General features: G+C 37.9%; 1 protein-coding gene across 1 annotated transcript in view; it reads right to left on the bottom strand.

Moving 5' to 3' along the window:
• Positions 1-279: 279 nt before the first annotated feature.
• Positions 280-19,896, bottom strand: part of SLC49A4 (solute carrier family 49 member 4) — a 64,984-nt gene continuing 45,367 nt past the window's right edge. Inside the window, exons 7-9 of the mRNA XM_086897429.1 lie at positions 15,880-16,007; positions 5,415-5,597; positions 280-2,239 (exon numbers count right to left, since the gene is read on the bottom strand). Coding sequence (XP_086753555.1) covers positions 2,124-2,239; positions 5,415-5,597; positions 15,880-16,007 — 427 coding nt within the window. The 3' untranslated portion in view covers positions 280-2,123. The remainder of the gene's footprint in view (positions 2,240-5,414; positions 5,598-15,879; positions 16,008-19,896) is intronic.

Below are 19,896 nucleotides of genomic sequence, written 5' to 3'. Positions count from 1 at the left end.
TTTCAGAAGACAATAGGTAGCAGCAGCTACTGGATACTGAAACTAATCCAGGCACTAAAACATAGTAAAAAGATGCTGTACAGTTAATACCACTCATCTGAAAGTAAGGGATCATGCCAGTGGATCTGGTTGGACTGATTTTGTTTTCCCTGTGCAGGTTAGCTCCACTACCACAAAGAGCCTGCTTCAAGACAGGAAAGATCATTTAGAGCCCATATAGGCAATGAACTAAATCCATTTTCAGTTACTACAGTAAGTACATCAATTGCTCTGAAAACATAAAAGCAAGGAACAGCTTTTTTTATTTTACTGCACAGATACACTCCTGAGTTAAGTCTTAGAGGTGTATTCTCTCTGCAAAAGGAGAGCAGGCAGAAGGAACAGATCCATGTCTGAAAGGTAGTTCTGGGTTTATTTGAGTGAGCTTAGCACGTTGGTGTCACCGCAGGGGCAAAGAGCCCTACACAGGAGCAGAGGGTGCTTGATTCAACTTCCAGAGATGCAAAGCCTCCTCCAACACATGCACCCACCCCCTGCCCCAGAACTGCCATGACAGGAAATCATTCAGCCCCTGAACAGAATCCCTGTCGCGGACCGCGCACGACGCGTTCCCACTCACGGCAGTGACTGGCTTAGTTACAAACAAGGGCACATCACCTTCCCCAGACAGCATCACCTGGGGTAAACCTAGGGAAACACATACCCTTGCACAACTTATATATATATGTATCTCTTATATATATAAGTTTTATTTGTGTATACATTGATATAAATATGCACACCCCCATACACACAAACACACCCCTCTAACACAAAGCACAGAACACACACACACATACAGAAATATTTTAAATGATGCTGAACTGAAATCTAAGAATATAATTAAGAAATCATTAGCAGGTTTAAAAATTGGGTTAAAAAACTTTTCAAAGTGTCTTTAATATTTATGTTCAAGTAAGGGCCAGAACGACCACAGATTAGTACTGATAAAAAGAGCTGGCATTAATTTCCCATATTATGCCAGAACTCATGAGTTACTCCTCATTGTCAAACTCATTGTCATTTCGCCATCAATGCACCTCCTCAACTAGGAAGGTGTTTTGTTAGGAAACAGTGATTTTTCAAGACAGGTTACAAGCAATATTGTTTAGGCACCCTCAGTCATAAACTAATCCTAAAAACCACACACACCTAGAGTATCAGGAGAGAACTAGCAGGACTCAGACATCCACACCCACAGTATTCAGTGGCACAAACAGTAAAAAAGGCAGTACTGGAGATGGAGGATGGAAAGGTGACATAGTGGTGGCCTTTAGAACAGCAACTTTCACCTCGAGTGACACTCCAGTACACCTCAGATGCTCCATATTCAGGAGATAGGGAACTATGGTGGCATTTCAGAGATGACTGTGGGTGGAGGTTGGGATCCAGTGGCAGCTAAAGCTATTGTTTACTTGTGCTCCAGGGTGGTAACAAACACCTCTAATAACACTGCAAGGATTATTTGGGCTATTTAGTATGGCAAAAACCCCTGTGTACCAGTGTCTTATATCAGAACCCACTTCATTAGAATGTAAATGTAGTGTACAAGCACCAAATCATTTTAGCTTAACTGTTTAATGGACATTCAATATATAAATGACTAGTGATTTTAAAGAGCTCTTGAAGAAAAGATTTTTCTTATTTTTTTCCTTTTGTTAAGATTATTCCCTATTTTTATTCTGATAGAAGACTCTGAAGATTACTGGTACCCAGGTGTGTAGAACCGTGAGTCAGCACACAGGTGCACACAGACACACACACACATACACAACATACACCTCACTGCTACATCAACAGCCTCTTCAACAGAGAGCCCCAGCCCTGGCACAGGGACCTGGACAGCAGAGAGATTCTCTTTGTGCATTTTGGTGTCACCATCACCACTCCAGCTCCACATTTATGGCAAATCAAGATGGTCTTGAACGTAAGAACAACCCGTCCCTCACCCTCTCTAAATAAAGCCATGATTAAGTCTTGAAATTTCTTTGTTTTTCTGCTGTTCAGCTGTGCAAATCCAGGCAGATGTGCAGACTGCAAAGCCGACTTCCAGTCTCTTCCAAGCCCTCACCAGTCGGGTGTGATCACACGGAGACGACGACGTCGAGATAGAGTCTGTCGTAGGACTCGCGGAAGCACAGGATGAGGAGCAGGCTGAGCAGACACGACCCTGGCAGGCACCAGTTGAACCAGGAAAACTCTGTAAAGCAGAACAGAGACCCAGCCTCAGTTATCAAATGTGCTCTGTGTTTAAAAGCTACCAAAACTTGGACTGATGGCAGGTTTGAAGGAAATTGCTGTGTTCTGACAAAATCCTGACAGCTCCTGATTGATGGAAGGTAAACATGGCCTGTGAGCCTTCTCCCATGGACACCTCAAGTTATGTGTATTTATAACCAATGCCTCCAGCTAACGTGAATCCTTCTTATTCAACCTGCCAATGGAGAGAAATGGGAAAAAAAATAAAATCCATCATTGCTAATGGAGAATAAACCACTTCCAAAGACTCTGCTCATTAGTCCCTTGATTTCTATGGATTGAGAACTAAAATTAAAAGCATAGGAAGAAACTGGGTTTGATTTTGAATCAAACCTGCCTCACTGCGTAAGGAGGGGAAAACCAATTCCTCCGAAGAAACTTGTGCATAATACAATCAATTCAATTTAAAACTCACTGCAAAAACAGGTCCTCAGAAAGCCTCTTTTCAGCTGTTTGACACAATGTACTGCTCTTAAAATCCTGTGTTTCACATTCAAGAAATCCTGTCATATTTGATATTTGACTAATAATTAGTAGTTTGATGCATGTTTTTTTTTCAAACAAGTACAATACAATTTTTTCAAAAATGTGTCCGTTTACTAGAGAAACATTTATTTCACTGGATACTGTTTTTCTCTTTTTTTTTCATTTTCCATTATTACTAGTATTATTAATATTATTATTTCTCTTATTATTATTTATTTAATTTTGCAGAATCTAAACTCTCCCTCCAGGTCTGAGTTAATCAAAATCAAGGCTTCATAACTGCAATGTTCTTAAATCTATAATTTATATTGCTAAGAGAAAAAACATGATTTATTTTAAACAATACGAAGGACAACTGTCAGAAAGCCTGAAAAATCAACCTTCCAAAACCAGTAACTTTGAACATCAAAAACCCTTATGGATTTGTTTAGGCAGTAATATTATTAAAACCGTAGTAAAATTTTCCTAGGCTTGGAGAAGACTGTTATGTGATGCCAGAAGTCAACAGGCAAATGCTTTGCTATTATTTCCCTTATAACATTCCTCCTTAACTGGATTAAACAGACTTTAACTCAAATATCCTAAAAGATGAAATTTAACTTGGGAATCCTTCTTGTCTTTTCTGATCCAGAATTTGTGACAGCACTGGTGATGCAGGGGACACATCAACTGTGTGAAGCCAAAGGTCAGTTTCCTTTTGTTTTCCCTTGGAAGTCCCTGCAGAAAAGGCAAGGGAAACCTCATGCAGAGGTAGTAGTTTTGGGACACAGCACTAGCAGTGAGGCTGAGCTTTAGGAAGGTTTACATCCCCACTCTGCTAGCTGAACCAAAATCTTCAGTGCACTGGAAAATTTCCAGGGTTTGGGTCCTTCACAGCATTTGCAATATCAGTACAAGGAGAAAAAGAGAAATTGGGATAAAAACTACTGAAAGATTATTTGGCCTAAAAGGAAAGACCAAGGGAACAAGATGAATTTGACTGAGTTCTGATTTATCTGTAAGCTCCTTAAATGCCATTAGAGGACGTATTTGAATCAAATGAAAGCAAATTATTAAGATCATTATCTACCTTCTAATGGATTTTTTTAATCAGAGGAGCCAATAGCACCCCCGGCACTGATCCCCCCCAGTGACCACAAACTCTCTCATACTTTCTATCAAAGAATGGATTTTCCTAAGCAAAAATTACTTTGTTTTCTTTCCTTTTGAAGAAATAAGGAAAGTATTTTAAGTGTATGGGTATACGAATTTCAGATTTATCCTAACCTGCATTTACTGATATCTCGTAGGGAAAGAACTATGAGAGACAAAAAAATGGTCCCAAATACCCTATTTATGGGGGGATGAGTTCACTTTATCGTAATTCTTTCATCAGAAATGAGACACCATATCTCCATGCTCATTCATTATGTAATGCCAAACACTGAAAAAATTCTCAGAATATTCTGTGTCATCTTTCCAGCTCAGGTACAGATGCCAGAAAAAGTAGTATGTGTAAACAGAGTTCACACCAATTAATATCAAAAGTATACTTTAAAATGTAAAGACTAGCTCTCACACCACCCAAGGCTAGCCCAGATGGCATTCAGATTTTACAATGATACAGTTCAACATCAGTATTTAAAAAATTAAATAATTTCTCTCTGTGTTCACAGACCATAATTTGGAACAAAGTTGTCATCCTGCTTTCAATTTCCTGGCAAAAAGACAAACCAGGCTGAAAAATTGCCCCAGGTTGAAACCTTGATAATTGCTAGCAGAATTCAATCTGAAATTTGTCACACTCCTCTTAGTTATAAAATACATCTTAAGAAGTAGCAATACATAAAAGCTCACATTTTCTAATGGTTTACAAATATTACACTGTGAAGCCAATGTTTACCATAATGACAAAATACAAAGAAAAAATCTGTGTCTTTGAAAAGCATTAATAAAGACCACTTCCCTTCGAAAGCAAGCTGGGTTCTTATTTTACAGCTTAGAGTAATAATATGTATTATAGTGTACTAAACAGCAACTTGTAACTTATGATTATGAGTTAGGAGGAAGCAAATAATACTTGTGAGACAAGAAAGTCTGGAGCAATTGACAAAAAAATGAAGGGAAATCCTGTTGAGCTGGATTAGGCCATGGAATCACCCAAAGGAATGCCTGTTTTTGAGCAGTTTTCACTGTCTTTGAGCAGTGGTGAGAATTCTCTGCCCTGCAGGGGGACCTCTGATCCACTGAATGGAGCTGGCTTGAACTGGGGCATTTCTGCTCTGCCCCTCCTGAGTAATACAGTTGTAGCCAGCAGCATGAGGTTGGGTGAGCTTTACTGTGGTTCTGAACACCCACAGGTACAAACATTATTAATGGTCACGTTACCCAGGCTTTTATAAACTATGATGACAGCGTGTACCTTGGTGGTTTCTGGCTACAGCAAATTCAGGTAGAATTGTCTTGCACCTAAGTCATTTTTATAAGCATGCATATAGAAAAGAATAATTAAAATTGTCCTTCCTTGCTGCCCTTGCTTGGATTCAAACATTTGGTTATTAACAGAAATTGTATGTGCAAAGCCTTCCTTTTACTGACAAAGGTATCTCCTTAAGGAGAATTAAATTTTTCAAGTGGCTTGTATTTCTTACCTGTATGGTAAAATGTGAGGAAAAACAAAAGCACTCCCATGAACACATTACTCAAAAAGGTGACAACTCCACAGCTTATTCCTTCTGGAACAGGGTAGACTGTCTCCACAAAGAGCTCAAAGAATATTGGTACGCTGCTGTTGAGGAATATACCCAGCAAAATGCAGGATGTGTACAGTGTAGCTATAACAGAAACAAAACAGTTATTAATTACACGATGGTGGTTTTTTCCCCCTATTCAGAGCTGCCAAGAATACTAATACCTGAATAACCAAAAAATGCATAACCTTATTTTTATCCCCTGTGTATCAAAAAGAACATCACATCCCACCAGCTTTAAGAAGAATGAATGCATTGATTTGTGGGGAAAAAAAAAGTCAGAAGTACTGATTGACTTATTTATCTATTTATTTAAACAGAATCCATGAAGATACATTCAGTGATTTAGACTCCACTTGTAAGTAAAACAAACAACAAAATTATGAATGCAAAGTATCACCTACTAGTTTGATTTACCTCTGAAAAAAACAGAAAATATTGTCCTACACACAATTAGGACAGGGAGCAATTAATGCACCAAATTAGAAATAGACATGGATTAACCTTTTGACTTAGCTCTAAAGGTCAAAACTAATTTTGCTTCTATTTTACAAATAAATACTAATGATCTACCAGCTATGAAGACATTAGTATTCAGCACAGCCTGAGCTGCAACATGTTGAATCCCTTCTGGCTTCAAAAGGAAATGAAGGGCACCCAGCTCCTGACAGGAATGGGACAGATTTGATAATGCAGATTATTTGCTGCTCTACAGCAAATTGTTTTTCTTGGACAAACCAACAGAAGAATGTGACATTTCTTCAGCAGCCTCAGCTATTTTGTTCTAAAATTTCTGCCAAATACTTCACAGTACCTAATACAGAAGCTTAATATGCCTATATTATAATTTAATAAATGTATTATAGCTATTAATGGAAAATAAAAAACAACACAAAACTTCACAAAAATTTAGTATCTATTTATAAATTTGTTTTTTTCTTAGTGCTGTCTTAGAGAAGATTTCCTGACTTACAACCTCAATAACCCAAGGTTACTGACCAAATAAAAAGAAGAAAGAAATTATCGGAAGGATTTAAATAACAAGAAAACCCTGAAATAATTTCTGAGGTTCCCACCAAAAGACTAAGAAAATCTAAAGAAAAAAGTCAGATACAAAAGTCTTATGAAGTCACAGGTAAATTATTTATAGTGTCTTTTTGCTGCAATGAGAAGATTGTATGGTACAAAATCCTTATTTTTTTTCTTATAAATATATATATCTGTACATATTTCAGTTTAATTTACGCTCTTTTTTCTTAGAAAGGGGAGAACAGAAACAGCTCTGCTTCATCTTTTGTTAAGCACTGCTCAAGATTTCAGCTGAGAAACTTAGGAAGCAGAAAATGTTCAGCTTAAAAAAAAATTAAATATCAGCTTTTTAAAATACAAAAAACTCATGGAAAAGAAATAAAGGCATTAAGAAGCAGATGGGGCTACCTATCACATCCTCTATTTCATGTGGTTTGCATCCAAAGCACAAGGACATTTCTTTCTCAACAGAGAATTTGTCTGGACAGGAAAAGGGAGGGAGAGCTGGCCCTGCTTTTTTGAATATACCACAATACTCTGAGCTGTTAAGAAAAACAAACAAATGCACACAAAACCAAAGAAAACCAACCCTCTCAAAAAAAAAACCATGGTAGTTTTTCCTACCCTTGAATTCTCCTGTCATAAACTGCATAATAAATCGAAGAAATTGATGCAAGATATGTCCAGGAGTTGTCAGAGAGGAAAGAAAAAACCCCACACAGTATTAGGATGCTCTTCCTAATGCTCCCCTCTAGCTAACACCGAAAACCTGATTCCCTAGTTGAAAGATCCATAGATTTTTGCTGCAAGTCCTCACCAGTATTTAAAGTTTCATGAGCCACTCTTTGAACTCCCATTTACCTCAAACACTGCTGCATATTGCTCTAACTCTCTCTAACTGCTGGCAGGTGTAGCCAGAATATCCAATCACACCCAGCGCTTTGACATTTTTGTATTGGCTTGAGAGACTAACACATAAATGAAATAGAACAATCTCTTAAGACAAATGAACATTTGCCCCTTATTACACTCAGTTGAAGATATCTATAGATAGACTTGTAACTTCTAGAGAACATTTTCAGAACCTCCCTCAAAGAAGAGAAGGTGGCACCTAGCTGTAATTCTGTATCAGAATCTCAAACAGTGGAAATAGTTGAGAAGCTGCTGAAAGCCACAACAGCACCACTGAAAGTGAAGCAGTGAACACAGCATCAGAAGCAAGACCTCTGCAAGAGTGCTGAAACATCTTCCATAAGGAGCAACAGCCAGGAAAGGGAAATCATGCCTCTGAACCGAGACAATGTCTAGAATAAACTTCCAGAAACTTGGAGTCACTGAGATGGAGGCAAAAATTAGCAGCCATTTAACAACTTCAGATTTTGTTTAATACAGTAGGTGCCAAGGTTTCCATAAAATGAATGAGCAGAAGATTTGCTAGTTTAAAATATGCCAGTTGAATGCCATCATTGCTCACCACTCACTAAAAGGTATTAAGATGACCAGACCACAAGTGAGCAAGGGCAGCAACTCTGTACCTGGGAAACAATACCCTCACCCTTCCTTGTCACTCACACAAACACAGCCACTGGCACACACCTCACACTGCCACACTGTGAGGAGCAAAGCAGCTTTAGCATTACCTTTTGTCTGCCCCAAAGTATTGCCTGCCTTGTGTGTGCACACCAAGAACTGCCAGCTGAATACCCGTGACAGCACCTCAGCTGAGATCACAGGTAGCACTGATAAAACAAGGTCTGTGTAGAGGTACAGGTACACACATCTTTGGAATTAATAAGCAGAAGTGTCACAGCAAAAGGACAGACAGAATATAGCATCAGTAGATGCCAATTTAAGTTCTAACATCTAATGGAAATTATAGCTTTTAATTGGGAAACCACAAAAAGAAGCTCTGAAAATGAGGGTGATATGCATGTTTGAAAGCCTTCTTTAAATGGCACATATTGCAGTGATGGGATTTTTATTTCATGCATCTGTAAATCACCCCAGGTTTTCCTGAACACTATACAAATTAGCTTATTCCAGTAACTTGGCAACTGAGTCACATATCCAACTGGTCAACTAGACAAGAATTCAAAGATAAGATAAACAGTTCTAGAAAAATAAGTCACAGAAACAAGTAAAATCAGAGTTCAGAAGTGGGTTTTGGGTTTTATTTCACACACACTAAATAGCGTATCTCATATTCCAGCTCGTGGGCGACAGGACAGCAGGGAGATACCTACCACCTATTAACAGGGACCATTTGCTTTCCATCACAGAGATCTTGTGCTGAACAAACACAAACAATTACCATGATTTTATACTGCAGAAGAACAGCTGCTGAAGTTACAGCAAATGTTCTTTCAATTAAGACAATCTTAATGACAGTCATTGGAAATGAATATAATGATCTGAAAGCACAGACAAAAAAAAAAAAAGAAAAAAAAAAATGATTCACCAAGAAGCTAACATTGTGTCCTAAAGAATAACAACTAACTTGGATAGGCATACACTGGAGAAGTGTGTCATGCTACTACTACAAAAAAAAATAAAGCAACTTTTTCTTAGGAAAAGGAATTAATTAATTGCCCATGAAGTTATGTGCAAAGTTGTGTATCCAAGCCAATGGCAGCTATGGACATCAACAATGGAACTGGGCTAGGATTCTTAAAACATGACATTAATTGAAAGAGTTTAAAATATTTTTGTGTGCGTGAAGCACCTATTTCTCAGGCTGACCACTGCAAAAAGATCAGCAAAGGCAAAAAACCTCCAAAGCACAGCTGTTTCAGAGAGCTGGCCAGGAGCTGCTGCAGCAGGAGGCTCAAGCCATGTTTCATCATCTCATGTTCATGCCTGAGGCATGAGGTAACCCTTGCTATTCCCTCAGCACTCATTCTGCTGGCCAGGAAGGAAGCAAGGAATAAAATATGCCTTGATAATAGCACTAGAGATGTTACCAGTTAGATGACTTGGGACTGATGGTGATACAGTGGCTTAGCAGAAAGAGGAGAAAAAGTGGCAAGAAGGAAGGTTCCTCACTGGCTTATCTCCTACAGGTCTTCAGCTACTGGATGGCAAAAACATTCCCATATCCCAGAAAAATACTTTCTCTTTTCCAAGCCACAAGCTGTGGCAAAAACTTTCTAAAAAACCAAAAACTTTCTAAAAAAAAAAGGGGAGGGGAGGGGATGAAGTTAGGAATTCAGATAGGGAAGTGATTTAAATGGCAGCCTTCACTTGGTGTCCTCAGATGAGCTTGCAATGCAGCAGAAGGAGAATCAACTATCTCTGACATACAATTTCCCAGAATTTTCCAGGACATTCTGCAACATGTTTAGCAATTTACTCTTAAATTATACCATCATTAAATGTGTCACTACAGAGCCCGATCCAAACCCAAATGAAACTGATGGAAGGACCTCAACTGATGTGACTAGTTCTTATCTTATACATTGACACATGTATCTTGACTGATTTTTAACAAAGAATATGAAATACTACCATTTCTTTAAAAAAAAAAGTGGTTTTCAGATACATTTACACAGGAAATACTGTATCAAGTGCAAGCAAGTGGTACAGTATCTCCTTCCAAAGTCCTCTGCCAGAATCTCTTGAACTCTGTACATTTTGTAACAGTTCTCTTCTGAGACACACTCAGCCAAAACTCACACAAATTTTATATAAACAAGAGAGTAAATACAATGGAATATATTCTCTTGGGAGCAACACACAATTTAAAGCAAAACCTATGGAATCTATGGCACTTTGTTATTGCCCATTATAACTGTATTCCAAACATCAAAGTGAAAGGATAATGCCTCATGTGGATGCAGGCTTTGTTCACTTCAGTGCTTCAGTATCCCCATGGCCAATTTGAACAATTCAAGTTAGTTGTTGCCAAAATCTAAAGTCCATTAAAGTAGAATGAAACCTCCCTATAATCTAACTCTTCCTACTGGCCATGGTAAGAAAAGTCATGGAAGAAGTAACCTTTAATTTTTCCATGAGAAATGTGACTCCCTTAAGGTAAGACAGTAAATTTTACTGTAATTCACTTACGGGAATGAAAAAACACAATAGAAGAAAGATGTCTCTGTAGTGCACATTTATAACATCAATATGTTTCATTGCCTGGATTTCCATTCCAGCACGCACTGATCAAATTGCTATCTCATGATATCGTTTTAAAAGTAACCAAAAATCTGATCAAATTTGATTTGTTCTACATTCTTCTCGTGAGAAAAGCAAGTGGAATTTGCTTTGAAAGCAGAGCATTCAGTTTGGAGAACTAAGAAATGAAAAAATTACCGAGTAAGCCTCAAGAAATGAAAGAGGAGAGGGCTGGAAATTACACAATATTTGAGATGTGCTATTGATGGATATTTAAAGTGCCCATATTGATAGATACTCATCCCTGAAATGCTCTTCCCAAATTTCAAGCACTGTATACTGTTGAACACTGTTTTTTAAAATAAAATAACCCCCTAAATTAGTTCTTCTTTAAGCACACTTCTATTTGTGAAATTAAGGAAGCTGTCAGCAAAACAAAGCTCATTATTCCCATCTTTTAAGCAGGAAAAGCACAGTAGGAGTCAGGGTAATGATTTGCCCACAGCTCTAAACAGGTTAACGTTTTCAGGCCACTGTTTTATCCTCTGGGTCCCCCTGCCTCATACTTCCCCAGCACATCTTGTTTATAGTAAAGAAATTAAACTGAAATAATAAACCAATCAGTATTTTATTATTAATACATTTCTTTTTCTGTGCTTTGTAGATGGGGACAGAGAGACTGATGTGTTTATAATGTTCAGTCTGTTGAACCTGAAAATAAGAGTGTGGGCTGCTTAAAAATATAGCCATCAACTTATGGAGTTGCCACCGTATTCAGTGTCCGCCATGTAGCACTCAAAAAGATTTTGTAAAGCCAACTTCTGCTGAATGTACTCATAAATATTAGAATATTCTTGATATGCTACACTGAAAACATTCAATCTGAGCTGTGAGCAACTAGTGTTGCATATCAATTTTTGGAAAATGCTAGTATTTGTATCCAGAGATCCTACCAGCAATACAAAGTGGCAAGATACTGAAACTGGCAATACAATGCCTTACACAATTATTTTGGGTCGAAGTATCCCATTGTACATAAATTCACATAATGAAGTTCAGTACAAAGCAAACTAACAATGGACTTGGCAAAGAGAAACAGATCAGCAGCTGCACTGGGAATTCAATGGAGAAAACTATTTTAATACTCCATGTGTACATAAAATTGTCTCTGAAACTGAGATGCAAATAATATATATTAAAATTAAAATTTCTTAAAATAAAATTCAGGCTTGCTTAAAATATAAACCAATTTCAGAATCAAATTTTTTTGAGAGCTGTGATTAGCTGATGAGAGGTGTTTTAGACAGATGATATAGTAGTTGGCACTGTATCATTATTGCCTTGCATTCTTTTTTCCCCCACACTGGCTGTTATAGTTCATATATACAATTCTGAATACATTTTAAAGTCTTCTGGAGTTACATTAAGAAGTCAGCAAATGACACAAAACTTGTGTTTCTCCATGGGAGGAGGAAAAATGGAGCATATTATGCAAATATAAAGCAATGCAGGCATTGCTCAACATAAACAATACTAAACAGTATAATTTAAAACAAAAAATGCAGTTACTGATTTTTAATATCTGCATTAAAGGTCTCCATTCTAAATAATTACATTTTGTAGGGAATATCTTTAAATGATGTTGTGTCTATTTAAAAGGAATTAGGAGAATATTATACAAACAAGGTGAAGAAAATACATTTTGTTGTGACCATTTTTTCAAATACCTTCCCCTTCCCCAATATTTAAACTGGACATTACTAAAACTGCTACAAAGAACACAAATTAAAAGACGGGTTTGGTTTGCTTGTATTTTAAAAACAATTATTTTGAGATTTTTTTTTCCTTTTCTTTTAGGGTGGATAATTGGCCAAACTCTCTCATCTTTTTTATGCTTCCACAAAAACATACCCACCTATTGCTTGCTCTGAGCCCAGGTGGGAGACAGGCAGAGGATTTTCGGAAGAGAGAGAGAGATGAGCTTACGTCACCCAATATCCACATGCTAAAGGAAAAAACTTTTTGGACCTGGGGAAACCACTGTCAGGGTCTGCCTAGAGAAGCAAACTTTATTCATGGATCAAGCAGCTGTCAGGTGAGATACAGCAGCTGATGATAATGCCTAACATGATGTCACCTCTGTGGGGAAGCCTGCCTTAACACCTGGGCCAGTACAAAGGCTCCCATAAGGTTCTTGTCTCTTCCCCAAATCCCCTCCTGTCCTGTGGAAGAGCTGCCTTTCAACTGTACCAGCAATCTTTCAGATCATGTGGGTATTTCAGCAGTTCCCAGGTATTGCTGAAGATGGCAACACTTGTGGCTTTGTAGGGCAAAGCCTGACTTGCTCAAGAGAACAACACTGGAGGCAGGCTAAGAGAGGAGGGGGAAGTCCCTGCCAAAATGGGAGCTACATGGTTGGAAGGGAAAACCTCTCTGGAAGATCAAATGTACACCCCCACAAGCTTCCATGTCAGTTTTGAACCCTGCTTGCTCTGCCTCAGCATTTGAATAAGGCTGAAAATGCGGACTGAGATCCTTCACTGGCTCTGTAGCACTGCCAAGCCCAACACTTTTGCTCTTTGCCACAGGACAGGAGGAACTGGAGGAGCCTATGAACCTTCTGGCAACATCAAAACCTGCCTTCAATAAAACACCAATCCCTGCTTTGCAGCAGGTGTCCAGTGCTGCCTGCAAAGTGGCTCTGGAATACAAACTATTTTATGGACCTTTCCTGAAAAAAAAAAGAAAAAAAAAGAAAAGAGAAGGGAAAAAGAGAACACTAGGGAAAAAAAAAAAAAGAAACAAACAAAAAATGTTTTAAAAAGATGATGTCTACTTTTGTTTTGCACATCTTCCAGCTCTACAAAAAACACACAGAGAATAACTACCTGGCAGTCCACTGTCAAGACTTGTCCACTTGTGATTTCCACCTTTACCAGCTGCCACTAATCACTTCCAAAAGCTGCCAGCCCACAGCCTGCATTGGACCTCCTAGATTTGTACTCCGATACACTCTACATCTCAAACTTTTAATTAAGAGGAGAAGAAAAAAAAAAAGAAGTTCATCTAAATCAATTCAAATGTACCATTTCTCCCAATTATTGTGAATGCAGAGGTCATCATCATGTTGCATCATTACATTGAGGAATAATTTAGCATGAAGTTCTATAAATTAGCTTAAATAGCTTGTGTGTTTTCATCCGTAACAGCATATTTCATAAAGATATACCACTGCTTTTCTGTGTACAAGGAACTAAATTGAACAGGCACATTACATCTATTTTGTAAGAACTTTAATGAGAAAAGCCTGATACAAACCTTCCCCCACTGCCTATCTATGAAATTTAAACAGAAGAAAAAAGAGATCTTATTTTCTGCTGCACATTAGACTCTGATGCTCCAGATTGCCTTTTTTTTTTTTTTTGAGGAATGCACCACATTCCTGGTATTTCTATTCAACACAAGCTTGTTTTTTAAAGAAAAGGCTTCAATTTTTACAGTGACATATGTAAGAAAAGCACTGACAGAAAACTCTGATATATCATTACAACTTAATCTAAGGAATCATCAATTTAAAGAGAAATGGTAATTGCATATAAAGTACAACCCAAACCCTTAGCTGAGTCAAGGGATGGTAGTTTAGGATGCTATATATCAAACCTCAAATACCCTACCTACTTTTATGTCCTGACAGTGGATGACCTTTCCAAAAAAAAGCAGCACAATGCACCTACATGCTATAAACAAATAAGAATTCTTATAGAACCTGTGTTGCATGCTGAATTCTTTACAAAAAACCCAATAAAATAAAATCAGAGAGAGCTCCATCAGTTTTGTTTTGGAACACTGGCAAGTACGTACATAATGACTTTCCCCTCTTGAAACGTCTCTGCTTCATTCTTATGCATAGACTTGAAGGGTCATTTATGTGTTTGGCTTGTTGCATCAATTCAGAGGATAGAGTTACTGTAAAAATTTACATTACTGCAGGCTTGTAGTGATGAAACAGGCAAGCACGAGAAGAAAGCTTTTATTGCTTTTATTTTAGATTTGATGGAAAAGTGTAGTCATTTAGTATGACAACAGCCATCATGAAATTTGATTTGTTTATTGATTAAATTATGTTTTATTTAAGCAGAATTTTGAAAGCATTGAAATTTCTAGATAAAGCACAAATTTGACCTACCCATTCAGATGGTGTTGCTCCTGAATTGATCATGTATTTCAATTTGCTGTACCCACTTCAGTTTATAGTTGTGACATTTGCAGTGCACCAAGGACACTTACTGAAACTCAAACTTAATTTGAGTAAAACACTACTCTATATACTACTCTCCCCAGAAAACTCATTTATTAAAAATGGGCAAAAAAGTTTTCATTTCTCCTAGAATGCATAAATTGCTTGTAACAAAGATGGCACTTTATTTAAAATCAATTTATAGAATGCTTTACGAAATTAATGTATTTTTGAGTCTTGATGGCTTAGGTTTTACTGTAACTTGCTACTCTGCTGAAGGTCTTGGAATCACAGGTGGATTAGTCCCTTGGTGCAGATAATAAGGTGAAGGACAGATTTTTAAGAACTAAGCAGTGCTAGCTTTCAACTAATGGTACAGCTCACTTGCAGCCCAACCAAACCTCTGAGCCTTTCCCCTAGGCCTGCCAACAGTTTTTTTTCCTGTCTTTTTGAGGTGCAGGCTGAGTTAATTTTGGGCTGAAAGAGTTCCCTGAACCTGAATGCAGGTGCAGAAAAAGAGGACAGCACTGTGCAGGGACAGATTTAGATGGCTGAAAACACTACGGGTCACCTTGGTTTGAAATGCACAACGTGTTTCTAATAACTAATGCAAGCTTCAAACCCCTAAATTCCCAAACATCTCACTGTTCCTTATATGCAACACTACTCTCATTCATCTGTTTTTTCTTGATTTATTTCTCACTTCAGTTATTCCAAAGAACTCAAAACAGAAAAACACTTAGTCTCCAAATCAAATTTAAATGTGTATTCGTGGTTCTTGCTATTGGTTTTTTAACTATTTTTATCTTTTTATGAACTTATTCAAAGCCAGTTAAGGTATTTCAGGTTCAACACACTTTCTGAACTTTTTGTTTTAGTAAAGCTACTGTATTACTAAAGATAACAAACCAGGTTACAATTCAGTGAAGACAGCAAACATTTGCCTGCAGTATCATAAAGAATAGGAATTAAAATTATTGTTGATACCTGTGGTTAAAGGCAGATGAGTGACAGTAGTTAGACAGGTGAGAGTGAACCAGGTTGATGCTAATGTTGCTCCAGATAAAAGCAGCAGCAGTATGAACTTCAGCATGCCCCTGATAAAATCTGCAAATCTGAAATAAAAGCACACATCAGAGCAATACAAATGATGATTTTCATATTATCTAAATGTGATGCTTGACAATTAATTCAGTATACTCCCACTGAACATTCTGGAGACTATAAAAACAATTTATTTGTTTTTTAAATTCTCTTTTTCAGAAATAGAAAAAAGGTATTTTTATAGAATGGTGGTATTTCTAGCTGTCAAGCTGAAGAACCATGGATTTTTTAGCTGTCATGAAGTAACAACCAAACCAGAACAATTCTCAAGCAATTTTCAAGGCATCAAATGAAAACACTGGAGGAAAGTAATTTTTTTTTTTTTCTTCTGCATTTGTTGGACACAAGATCTCACCACTACTTCCATCGCTGTTTTGTCAGCATTTGCCAGTCTCCCTTGGCAGACACAGAGCTCCATTAGCATATGAGGAGGCTGCCACGTTTCATTCAAGACATAGTTAAGTGTCAAGATTCATTCCTGTGGGAAATGGAAAAACTCCAAAAAATTCCAAAGAATCCCTAGTTGAAGATGACAAGGAACAGCTTCTGAACCCTTGGATGAATTGGTGATGAAGCTTGTGGTAGCTCAGGCAAGGAAGGAACTCTTTACACAGGGGGTCACTCTGCCAGTGGCTGTTCTGGGTTGAAAAGTTCCAGAAGAAACCACAAGGTTGGTGCTATTCCTCTTCTACACATATCCTGCTGACAGACTGGGGGAGGACAGCCCCACAAGTCCTCAGGCAGTCTGGCTGTTACACAGAGGGAATTATGATCTTTATACCACCTGATGGTACAATTGGTTTTTCCCTCTTTTTTTTTTCCTTTTTCTTTCAAGGAGACAGAATGCTTTTGAGCAGTGCTTGTGTGGCATAATTATCAGTGCAACTGCTCTTTTCAAAGGGGATGTCAACCTAACTACTGGGAAAGATATTAGAAAAGGCAATGTCATTTATTCATGAGTAATTTTCTATAATCTCCTGCTTAGATGTGATTTTGGGATGGACACATTAGGTCTATATTTTTAAAGCATATCTTCTGCCCTCACAGGCTCCTACTTTGATTAGGCTAATGGCAGCATAATCCACCTAGCTTGGTCCATGATGAAATTTGTCTGTCCATCAGCTAAATGCCTTCTCTGCCCTGACAAAGATCACTCTATAGGCAGATACCTCACAGCTTACTTGATAAATACAATGCTACACTTACATTACAAAGAAATGCTACCAAAATTTTTGAGATTTTCCAAATATACCGTCAGAGATGTAGGAGTAATGCAGTCAAACACTCTCCATTCTCCCAAACCAACTTCTTTCCTTGTATTTTGATTCTCCCCATGCCTGAATTCCACAATGAATTTAGCAGTGAGTAATTCAATAAGCAGTAGTGGGAGATCAATGCTGCATATAATCTGAGAAGTTTATGACTGCAGTGTTCAAGTGGCTTATGCATTCATCTCCAATAGCCAGAGGTCAGCTGCTACTGGTGGATTTTTTCCTGACAATCCAATCAAGGAGTCAGGATGCCCTCACTGGTTTGCCAGTTTCTTTAATTATTCCTTGGGATCACTAAGGTCAAAATCAGCAATTTTAAAAGCTTTGCAGAAGCATCTCAAAGTGTAAACTTCCAGCTTATTCCACAGAGATTCCCACTTTGCCTGCTGGCAGGCATCACTGTCCTTACAGGCAAGGGCAGTGACGTAGATCCTGTCTAATGAAACACTATGAGAAACATTAGCTTCCTGGGAGGGACATTCACAGACAACAGGTCTGGGGGTGATCTCTAGGGGATCCTTAGTCTCTATCCCACCACCAAAGATATGTGGGCCTGGGAGGTTGATATGCATCTAAGCTATTCATGACAGCTAAGTGGAGAAAATACCTACCTTTACCAAGCAGCTGTAACTCTTCCTGACACAAAGATCCCAGTTTGGGTAGCAGTGTGCTCCAAAGAATTCTCAGATACCATAGAACTCCAAAAAGGTCAAACATACCCCAAAGTAAAGGTTTATTCAGCTACTGGATTCAACCAGTAATAGAAATAATAGAAAAAAATAATAACCTAGCCTGAACTTGGTTATTGAAGGACTTCTGTTTCTTTTCTGGTTATGGGAGAATAAGGAGGACTGTACATCTAGTCTACTCTTCATAACACTTGCTTCAGTCAAAAAAATATAAGAAATTACTTTTATCCTCAGACCCTGTACTTGATTTCACACATTTAAATGTGTATAAATCCTTCATCATCTAGCATGTAAGGGACTGTCTGAAGCTGCTAAAAAAGCAGGCACAACAGAAGAGAAGGTATATACTTTGCCAGACCTCTGAGTCTACAGCTGGTAACAGTCTCCAGCTCCCCAGCAGATCCAGCCCTAGGCTGTATCCTACAGTTAAAATCACAAACCTGCACTGCTGGCAATACTGTTTGTTGCTAAGGAAATTATCACCATGCCATAAAGTTTCAGCATTTTGACTACACTGCAGGTTAGAAGCAGTAACTGAAACTGAGCCGCAGAGGACAAAAACTCAAAAATATCAATGATCCTTGGCAAATGTGGGGAAAAAAAATTAAAAAATCTGAGAAAAGGAAATAGATTTATGTTTCCATGCAGTTATATGAATGTGGCTCTTTGACACTGCTTTTCTTCAAACTAGTAGCATTTGAAAGCTGCCACCAAAGGGTACAGCACCTACCAGCTGCCCAAAATAGGCCAGGCTTTTCAATTATAAAAATCCATTGAACACATTAGCTAAACATGTACGTTCATGGCTATCAGGACAGCAGTGGGTGGAGAGTAGAAGGATTTATGTATAATACTGAGGAAAACGTGCATCATTTTGAAAATGAGATAGATAAACAAATTTCCAGACTGGGCATTACTATAAATACAGATGATTTAACACCTACTGTGATGTACAGGATCTAATGCTCCAGGGCAAGGCTCAGGTTTTCAAAAATTGTAAATTATACAAGCTGCATTGACAAAAATGGAAGAAGCAAATTCCTAAGATGCACCAGTTTTGCTTTGGCAAATTAGCAGAAGAAAACAAAAAGGAAAAAAGCCCACCCCAAAACTAACAGCATCTTGAGAGATGGCTAAGAGAGAGAGCTGCTTGCTTGGCAAATCACAGTTCTGACACTGAAATATATCAACTTGTCAGCTTTGACAAGAATCATTACTTAATTTTCCTAATTACAACTTTCAGCAGATTACAGTCAGACTCATCATTGATTCAACCCTACACAGATAAATGCTGAATAGGCCTAGGAGGGAGAGTCATCCATCAGAAGTGACAAATCACCTCCTCCCTCCCTTTCTGTATGCAAACCCTCCCATCCGAACTGTGTACTGCCCAAGTTAGAGAGACATTTTTGGAGACAGACTGTTGGTATTTCTTAAATTTACTAAATACTACAAAATATAGGCATTCAACAAGGTTTGAAATCAATTTTGAAGTAGTTAAAGGGACTGTCAGCATTTCCTGAAACTTAACCCAGGCAATATATTAAATAAATTAATCTACCATAAAGACTGAGATTTGCATGTTGGTATAGAGTCTGCAGATTCTCTCCTAATAAAGTTAATTGAGCTTCTAAGCTCTACTATTGAAATAGTTGCAAATATACCAGAGATTAATTCATGATGAAAAAGATTAAACTGGTACTCTACCTGCTTCAACATGCAACCCATGGCATCTGTGTCATTTACAGCAGTTGCTTTTAAGCATCTATTCTCTTACAGAGAAAACACTGTATCTGAGCTTGGCTAATCAAAAGCAACTCTTTTTAGAGGAAATCAGGGCATGAACTTCATTTGGCTAGATTAAGTCCTTTGGCCTGCATCTCAAGTGGATGGGAGAGAAGCACTTGTTTCTTTTCCCTAGGTCAGGAGTTTTTTCCTCT

This window comes from Cyanistes caeruleus, chromosome 7, assembly GCF_971803275.1.
Source record: "Cyanistes caeruleus chromosome 7, bCyaCae1.hap1.1, whole genome shotgun sequence".
Taxonomy (NCBI): Eukaryota; Metazoa; Chordata; class Aves; order Passeriformes; family Paridae; genus Cyanistes; species Cyanistes caeruleus.
Note: the sequence above shows the minus strand (reverse complement) of the source record. Positions and strands in the feature narration are given on the sequence as shown.